Source organism: Asparagus officinalis, chromosome 10, assembly GCF_001876935.1.
Source record: "Asparagus officinalis chromosome 10, Aspof.V1, whole genome shotgun sequence".
NCBI lineage: Eukaryota > Viridiplantae > Streptophyta > Magnoliopsida > Asparagales > Asparagaceae > Asparagus > Asparagus officinalis.
The window spans coordinates 57,089,016-57,099,164 of NC_033803.1; the positions used below are offsets into that span (position 1 = coordinate 57,089,016).

At 34.0% G+C, this 10,149-nt stretch overlaps 1 protein-coding gene across 4 annotated transcripts; it reads right to left on the minus strand.

Annotated features, from left to right (window-relative positions):
• On the minus strand, window positions 3,374-9,784 carry LOC109825757. 4 transcript variants are annotated; one of them, XR_002243089.1, is made up of 10 exons: window positions 9,527-9,784; window positions 9,360-9,425; window positions 8,027-8,078; window positions 6,060-7,501; window positions 5,629-5,941; window positions 5,460-5,536; window positions 5,245-5,377; window positions 4,276-4,411; window positions 4,126-4,171; window positions 3,374-4,008 (listed from the first exon to the last, which is right to left on the minus strand). XR_002243089.1 is itself a non-coding variant. In XM_020392644.1 (6 exons), exons 1-5 carry the CDS (start codon window positions 9,597-9,599, stop codon window positions 5,712-5,714), a joined length of 348 nt encoding a protein of 115 aa, XP_020248233.1. In that variant the 5' UTR covers window positions 9,600-9,779; the 3' UTR covers window positions 5,490-5,536; window positions 5,629-5,711. The 4 variants fall into 4 exon arrangements, 1 of the variants encoding a protein (XP_020248233.1); XR_002243088.1 differs by having other exon boundaries at window positions 5,629-5,739; window positions 5,839-7,501; XR_002243090.1 differs by having other exon boundaries at window positions 3,375-4,008; window positions 5,629-5,739; window positions 9,527-9,783.

The following is a 10,149-nucleotide window of genomic DNA, read 5'->3' on the forward strand; positions in this document are numbered from 1 at the left end:
AGTAGAGTCAATAACAGGTGTAGGTACAAAAGCAAGTAAAAGGTAAAACACGAAGGACTGATGAAATAATAGTAATGATCAAATAGATGTCTCATCATCCAACAAATGGAAATACATAGTCAATGTCTGAATAAATAAACTGGAGTACTCAAAGTCTCAAATACAAATATCTGACAAGAAGGAAATAAGGCACACAGCCTTTACAACTTCTAGAACAATACTCTCAAATGTCTAAACAAAGTCTATAGTGGAGCTCCAAAATAAAACATAGCTAGAATAGATAGTCGAACACTAAAGTGTGTCGTCATCAACCTGCGACTCTCCGGGCTCCTGGCTCGTGACCTGAAAGGGGAGAGGGACAACGAGCGTCAAAGCGCTAGCGAGCAACATCACAACCAACCCCAAGGGAGAGGGCTCGTTGTATAAGAAAATATAGTTATCACAAAATATATATATAAACAATTATCCTAAAAATAAACAATGGGTCTTAGTACTTATGAAGTTTCAACACGGGCATAGGTACGTCGAGCGAAATAATCCAAACAAGGAAACCCTCATGTATATACCTTATATCCCAAATTGAAAATCACTAAGTACCAAACCCGGAGTCTAATACGTGAACAGAAAAATAAGTAAAAAGGAAATACAACCCATCTCAGAACGTAAATACAGTATCATGTACTGTCCTACATGAATACCATGTCGTATCCTACATAGGTGTCATATCATACTCTACGTATGTGTCATGTCATACTCTTCATAAGTGTTATGTCATAACTCATGTGAAATGTCGCATACCGGGTTAAGAAGGATGTCCAATACAAGAATTAGATTTAGAGATTTCCCAACACATGAGAAAAATAGGTAATTGTCCAACACGAGGACTGAAATGGATTATAGTCCAACACGAGGACTTCTATGGATTATAGTCCAACACGAGGACTGTGCAACTGAGCAAGCATTACTGATATGCATGGTAAGATTTACTTATACAAATTTCATACTCAACTCGGCGTGTGATTCTAAACTGGTATTTCAGGCCATCTATCATGCATAGATACTTAGTAAAACTGAGAACCAAAGTTAGAAAGTCGAGGCAAACACTCGAACGAGTGAAAAGTTCAACAAAAACAAACAGGGCAAAATAATCTGTGCGGCGGTCGACCGTAGAGCCCACTCCGGTCGACCGCTCGCAGGTCCGAGAAGTACTGGGCTCAAAAGCTGGGCGGCGGTCGACCGCTGTGGTCATGCCGGTCGACCGCTCAAAGTGCAGAAGCGATTCTGCTGGCAAAAACTCACGACGGTCGACCGCTGAGTCCGCTGCGGTCGACCGCTGATCGGACAGAACCCCAGTTTTCTGTCAGCTCCGAAACTCATTTAAAATTTGAGGTTTTCTATAACCAACTAATTTTAACAATTCAATAGTAATGTATGGCAGTAAATAACAAATTTAAATAGTTAAAACCTCACATTAACAAAAATCCCAAACTTTAATCAACATGATTTTAAAAGTTCTTAAACAGAAGAAAATAAGTTTAACCTTCATAAAAATGTTTCAGATCAAGATCTCATTAATTAAACATCATTAGTGAACTTTTTAAGACTGAAATATATGATTTTTGCACCTCATGCCATAAGATCTACTTTATCTATATAAAATACGATTTGGGCTCAATAAAAACCGGATTAAAAACTCAAATCTAAGCATAAAAACGAAAAGGGGTGAAGTTGGGCGAGATGTTACTCGCCTACGACGAAAACAAAGCCCTAGATCTGGAGGAAGATGATCCCTCTCGCTGAAACCACCAAAAATCCGCTGAAAAACCCTTCAGAGCTCCTCCAAATCACCAAAGAGTGAGAAACTAGGGTTTGAGGGGAGAGAGAGAGAGGCTAGGGTTCTGATTTCAGATGAAAAGGGGTTCTCTTGGGTAAATTAGAATATATACTAACCCCCAAACCCGACCCGAAACCCGTTAAGACCCAAAACCCAGCAAACTCTCTGCCTGCTGGGCGGTCGACCGCCGCGCCCAGTGCGGTCGACCGCACAGCAGGAAACGAGTTTTCAATAGAAATTCAATATATTCATTATAAAATTTACGGGGTTCTACAATTATTGTGAATTATCATATTTTAGAAGGGTAAAAGAGGCAATCAAAAGTTTTAACAACCCAATCCTCTTTTTAATAGTTTAGGTTTAGGTTTAGGTTTAGATTTAGATTTAGATTTAGATAGATTTAGATTTAGATTTAGATTTAGAAGATATAGATATAGATATAGATATACATAGATAGATAGATATAGATATAGATATAGATTTCTAACAATTTATTAACTACTGCCATTCTAGTTTTATTTGGTAAGCTTTAAGGAAGAAAGATTCGCTAGAAAAGTTAATATAGTTACTTTTTATTAATTTAGATAATTAAATTAATCAACTTGTTAGATAAGCTTGTTTAAATTCTAGTGAATTTTTAGTGTTTGGAAATGGTAAATATTATATAACTACGTACCTTCTTTATAAGGAGTATCTCTAAACAGGTGTGATTCGTGTGAACTGCATTAGCAAATCCCTTGGCTTGAGGATTTAACTCATTTAAACCTACTAGTTGGATTGCACGTGCAATGCAAGTGGTAATTTTTTTTTAAATTTATTATTTTATTATTGATTCATTTCATTAAGATTTATTTAATTTAAACCATGTATCAAACATATGGAATTTAAAAATTCAAAAGGACTTAATAATGAGATTACATTTATGTATCAAGTGTTTGATAATATATTGTTTTCATCCTTAACAATAGAAATTAATTAATAGTTTTATAAAAGAATTTTATTTGATATACAACAACATTGAATTTCAATCGACCAATGCTACCTGTATACAGATGACATTAGATGACCTATTTAATCATAATCATCCAATATAAATGTTACTAAAATAGTAGCATCATTTTTTTTCTTTAGTCCTTATTTCTATATCATCAAAACAATTAATTGTCATGCAACAAAATACTATAAATATCTCTCTTTATCAACGGATATTTTGATCTTTAATGGTTCCAAATTTCTTTTGAGCGGCAAGCTACTTAAACCAATTAGGAGCATGATATTTTTTGATTACATGTTTATGAAATTCATTGAATCAAAGTAAATTGCAAGATTCTAAAAAATTATGAAGATAGTATAGAGCAAGAATTTTTGAGAAGGCAAAGAACCAAAGAATCATACTCTTGAAATAGTAGTTATATCATTGATTAAATCAATTGCAGATGAAACCAAAGGCGAAAAACCATGATACTATAATTAAAAAGAAAAAGAATTGTCTTTACATATATTGTTAAGCTTTAATTGATATTTCCTGTAAAGTTCTCTCAGATTGGGCTCTAATAAGTTTCTTATCAGAATAAATTTCAGATGTCGCATGGATCCACTGATGCCGACTTATCACAGGCTAAAAACAATGATACTATAACTGTAGGCAGCACCATCCATGAGACAAATTTTTGCAATCTGATTTCACTTATATCACGTAACATAATGATTTATCTAATAGCAACGAATGAAACATAACCACGTCTCAACTACAACTTAACATGCTAGCTCTCTTGGTGTTCAAACACTACTCTGTTTCATCTTTTATATCGTAATACAAAATCAATAACATGTCTGTGATAGTGCAGACATCTTGCTCCAATTGCTTGATGTATGAATTGTTAAAGTTGTGCGAACCCATTAATATTATCTGTCGATGATTTGATTGTAGAGATAATTAGTCACCTCGTCCGGCGAAGAGCACCTCCTTTAAGTGAAGATGCATCTAGGAAAAACGTACAAGAGAAGCAGCAGCTTGAATTTACTAAAATGAATGGTTCAAGTATTAATCTCCAGAGCATAGTGAAATCAACACACATGCTAGGAGTTGAAGATTCTAATTGACCCCCGCCACAGTTTTTTAGAATCTTCTGATCATTTTTAGACACAATGATTAAGAGGAATTTTATCCAATGCTGCAAGATACAAGAGAATTCAGCATTAATGATATTATTAAAAATTAATAATTTCAACAAACTGGAACAAAGAAATGAAAAGAAAAATAAATGAACCATTAGTGATATAAATTTTACTTGACTCATTAGAGACATTAGGGGTTTCATCTAGGGCAAGTAATATCTGCATGAAATGTATATTTTATTAGAGAAATGTCCGACAAAACATAAGACTTTAGAATATTGAAATGTACGACTTTATGTAAAGATGGAAGGTGAAAAAAGAACCTTCATATTATGATAGCACGTTTCAAGGTCATCATTAACCAATACATGGTCAAAAAGACCTTGGCCTCTTCCTTGCTCGAGCTCAGCTTTTGCATTTCTTAGACTCTTTTGAACTTGTTCCTAAGTTTCTGTTCCCCTACATAAAGCACAACAAGACACAAGTACACTACATAAGATTTACAATATAATAGAATGTATGTCTGCATAGTGAGTTACGCTTTTTAAAACACTCTAAAATCTCTTATATATAGGGTATTCAAATTTTTACATTGCCAGAATCTGTTATTGCTTCAACTGCCTCAATGGTCGTGCCATAAAGATTACCATGTACTGATGCAGATTTAAGGAATCTCCCTTCTTGTATAGCTTTCTCCATTAGGCTTTGTTCAGTGAAATGGTAGTGAACCCCATTGACTTCTATCTCCCTCGGAGCTCGACTTGTGTGGCTTACAGAAAACCCAAACATTGATGGGTATTCTTTCATTAGCTTTGATATCAGAGTTCCCTTGCCGACTCTTGAGGGGCCACTGATTACAATTGGATTTAGGCCACTGCCTCTGACGCCTTACTCCAAGCTACCACTTCTGTTCCAATTCGCCTATTTTGCTCTTTTATGACTATTTGATTGAATTGGAACTACCATCAAAATACATATCCTACGAAATATGCTAACACAATGTTGTATTGCCGATGATTAGCTGCCAATGATTTCACATAAATTACACATGTAGATTTCAAATTCATGCATTTGGCCAATGCACTTGATCTGTCTTCACCATATTCAATAGTAACCTCTAAGGATGTTCAAATATACTATCAAATCCACCATCCTCTATGTAAATCTGTTGAGATTCTTATGTTGTTTTCTAATGATATGTCATTATCCAAATCATATCAAGCAATTAACTATAAACTGTCAATTTCATAAAGTCTGAAATACAAGATGAAAATAATATGAAGATTACAAACCTCAAGAAAGCAGCTTCAATCAGCAAGAGGAGACCTCCCCTTAAGGATCAAGATCTGATTTTTATTTATAAGAACTTCTGAGTGGCATTCAGATGAAATGGGCTTGGTACCCAATGTAGTAGGAAAAGACCTCCTAATTCCATGAAAATTTAAATAATCAAACACTATATGCTAAAGTAGCAAAGGAGCTAGAATTAGTTGAGATTGAATCTCACCATTTTCATGTTAACTTATCAAGAATTTTGACTCCAATCACTGAGCCAGCATATTCCTCAGATCCTCCAATTAAATACTGAACAATGAAAGTTGACACAATTAGATCTTGCAAGATATTTATCACATATGCAGCAAAACCATAGAAAGATGTCAATCACATGAACTTACGATTTTATCGCCGACATAGGTGGAAGTCTGATAGCCTTGGGTCTCTAAATCATACCCAACAGCTTGAAATTTATCTTTGTTCCCTATGAGATACTGTGTAGCCTCTTCCCCCTATTCATAATATATTCAGGAAAAGACCTTAACATAAACTCAATCATCATATTTCTCACAACGATACAACTACGTATATTTCTCAATGATCAAACTCACCATGAAGCAGTAAGCTTTTTGAAGTCAAAGTTTCGATCTCTTGACAAGAGAAAATAGAGAAAAACGCAAGTAACGCAAAGAATAAAAGCAGTAAACACGAGAACTACATGAGAAACACAACAAATATGTCACCCCTAATTTGAGCAGTTTTATGAAATCCATATACCAAATCAATTATCATAATCAAGATAGACAATAATATTACAATGGATAGAAATAACCTGCATGTTAAGCAACATTCAGAGCTGATATCGCAGACATCTTCTTTGATTTTGATCTCAACTATTACCAATTTGGGAACTTCTCTCAGAGAGAAACATATTAGATGTCCAAGATATCTAAATTCCATAAGATTTGAAGCACAAATTGCTATCTCAACAAGTTGGTTGCAATGCCTCACATTCAGAATCTTTAGTCGCGAGAATGGACCCATGATGTTCAGAGTGAAAAAACCGCGACATGTTATGAGATCCAATCTCTTAAGGAACAAACAACTTGTCAATAAATTGCCCACATTCTCATCTGTAAGATATATATATCTTTAAGTAAAACAGTCTCGAGAGCAGTGAAATTGGTTATATTGAGTGCAAATTTGCTCCCTCTTAAATTCAAATGCTTCAGAAGTGAAGGTTTTCCTGCTGCAGTGGAAAAATCATTACCATCAACATCTAAAAGCAGGAAATTTAGTCTCGAGATCTTATGTGTATTCTCCCCAGAAAACAACACAAATTGCTTAACATTTGTAGTCTTCACAATGACCATATTTATTCCTGAACAGTTTGACACTTTTGCAGACTGAAGATGAACCAATCCATTTATCTCTAAAATGGATGGATAAGATAGCAAAAAAGAACAATCACCAAAGGTCAATTCTTCCACAGAGAAACACAAAAAATTGCAATTAAAACTTCAAAATAATTTAGATCATCAATAATAGAACCACAGACAAAAGGAATACTTTAGACGTATGCAACCGGCCCTCAACAGGAATCCAAAATCCCGTAAAGTTTCACCATGTTAAGCATAAGTGCCACCAAGAACGTAATTGCAGTTAAACCAACCAAAGACAAGGTAAATGAGAATGGAGCCCCATGTTCAGAATACAAAACTGCCTGTCACAAATTTTGATGCAACCATACTGGTTCATAAAAAGGCACTTCAAAAGAGGCAAGGCAATCGAATTATTCCAATTGAACGGTTGCCAAAAGTTGAGATCAAGCTTCATAAACTTTGAAAACATCCTAAATTGTAGCAGAAAGATTAAATTGATATAGGCAACATATATACTCTGGTTAGAATTAGACCCTCAAGGATTCAGGTTATTGTGGTATGTTGAATGTCCCTACCTCTCTGGAATGTGGTTCCACATACCAGATTCAGGTGAATATACCACGTACCAGATCCTCAAACACAAACTGCATGAATAATTTTATAGAGAGGAAAATAATAAATGAACTGGGAAACATAAACGTGCGACATTATATATAGACGATGGAGGAAGCTGAAGATAAGGTGAATAAGTTATGGCTGTAACCAAGTTAGTCGAGAATCTTGATGATGCTGCAGAAGAGAGCAATGACAATGTGGCTTGCCGATGCATTTGCCATCCCCAAGTGGGGAGAGCTTGCAATCCCCATTCAGGTTGCTTCCTCTGGGCTCCTTCCTGTAATTCATTCATAGGCACCATGAATCTTATCTAATTTGAACATAATTAAAGAATGAATCAGTGACGAAGTACAAGCAAGAAGATGGGTGTAAATGATGACGGCTAGACATTTTTTGAATAGATGGAAAGTGCTGGAAATAATGATATTTTGAGCAACAATGGTATGAGATTTCCAATTAACTAAAACATAGATTTTGTCGGGTGCATGAGTAGTGCATTGTATTTACTATATTTTGGGAGTATGGATTGAAGCTTTGGTTCACCAAATTATTTCTTGAATCTTTGTAGATGACTTTCACAAAAATAGATAAGCCACTTAGCTTGCCATGAAGGAGTCAATAAGTTGAGCAAATTCCTAATTCTACTCAATATAAAACGTTAGCAATAAGCATTATAACAAAAACCACTTCAGATAAAAATGCGATGCAAGGCAAGACACTAATAGACCTTTGAACAAAAAAAAAAATCTGAGGTGTATCTAACAGAACTACCTCATCAATAGGAACGAAAACCGGTACATACCTGTACATATTCCTTTCATGCAACATCTTGACCGGTTCAAGCTTGGATAGTACTGGAAGAAAAAATAGACAAAACAAATTAGAATTCAAGAGTGCAGTTACCCAGCAGAACCTAAGTCCATCCTTCCAAAGTATGTAGAAAATAGAACGAGACTAATTTCAATTAGTATGATAATGCAAATATATATATATAGGAAATTGCACGGTATCACACTTTAATTTCAAAATTTTAACCTGACCTTATAAGTTATTGGTTTACCAAACATATAACTACTTATATCTCCTTATAAGTTAATACTTATAAATTTTTTTGAGAATAAGTAATAAATAACTTATAATGACTCAAAAAATAAGTAGTAGTGAAACATGCTCAAAAAACAACTTATTTGTAAACAAACATCATACTTCGCTTACATGTAGATGAAATTTACTTTCGCACTTGGAGCATGTTTGATATGAGGCAAAAGTGTATACATGTAGATGAAATTTACTTTCGCACTTGGAGCATGTTTGATATGAGGCAAAAGTGTATCGTAGTAAATACTGCATGCTACACATTGTAGAAAATCCATTTCAAATAAATTTGTCTGGACTATTTGCAATTTTCTTTCAAAAAATGTATTTCAAGTGCAATTCAATATTTGGTTAAAGACCAATCGGTGCAAAACCTGCGTTGGTTTCTCTAGATTGAATTATACAAAAAATTTATTTGATAAGGTGACATATTTTTCGTTATCAATTTCTTTTTTTTTTTTTGGAAAACTGTATCTTTTGCTCCCATCAAATCTGCATTTTTTTAAAACAAATTATGATTGTACTTATCTTTTCCGATTACAATTTAGCATCCAAAATATAGCAAATCTAAACATACGAGAATACTTACCTATGCAGCTGTATTTCCTGTCAACCAAATTAATGTATCTTTTAATAAAGCAACTTTCACAATTTTAGATCCATATCAAATACAGACAAATCCCCTCGTAAGGAATTACCAACAGTATCGCCACTCATGCCCTCACCTCCATCCACCTACCAACCATCACTATTTTAGCAATGCAGGACTTAATTTTTCACTAAAAATAGAATAAAAATCTACTCAGAACCACCACCCACATTCTTAATTGTGTGTAATTCTCAAGTAACAACAATAGGTAGGTAGGTTGAAAATTCCCAAATTAGCAACCATTTGGTTAAAAAAACAGTGATAAGCACATAAATACCAAAATAAAAAATTAAAAATGAAGCAAGCCCTAAATCAAATTTTCAATTTTGGAGCCAGACACAATAACATAATTGAATTTTAAAAAAAATAAAAATAAAAATAGAATTTTTACCTGATGAAATTGACACAGGATCAATTAGAACACTTGAAGCAAGCCCTAAATAGGAAAACACTTGACCTATTGTTGAATTAGAACAAAAATTAGATGATGGCTAATTAGAACCAAATTCAATGAAATTATTCTTTAAAATTAAAACAAAATAAAGCAAAGATTCTAACCAATTCCCAAAAACTGAGAAGAACGGAGGATACGGTGAACGTTGATGATGACTGAGAAGAATTGAGAATTCATCTTTAAAAGTTGGTGGAGGTAATGGAAGATCGGGGGAGACGACGTAACCGATGAATTAAAAGGATGAGGGCATAACCGATGAAATGAAAGGATGAGGAATATAGGCGTAACTGATGAAAGGGTAAAGTGGTTTATGAATTCAGGATATGTTTGGTAACTAAATTTGATGGAAGGCTATTTTGGAGAGGGTAAAGTTTTTCATGAACTCCCTCTTTTAAAGGGTAGATAGATATAATATAATTTATGTGTTTTCCAAATTAGGGTTGTTGGGTTTGCCAAAGTAAAAAAAAAGGAAACTACGTGGAAGGTACCAAATAGAACAAAAAGTAACTTGTAGAGCCTAATAAGATTCCTATAATGTTTTTTGTTTCAAAAAAGATTTTTAAGAGATACTTTCTCTAAGAAAAGCCAATTCTTAGAAAATACAGAGACTACACCAATTCTAAAATAGAGAAAGTATACCAATCTATATCTATTCTATATCTATAAAAGAGGATTGAGGTTTTAAAACTTTGAATTTTTTTTACCCTCTCAAATTTTAATAAATTCT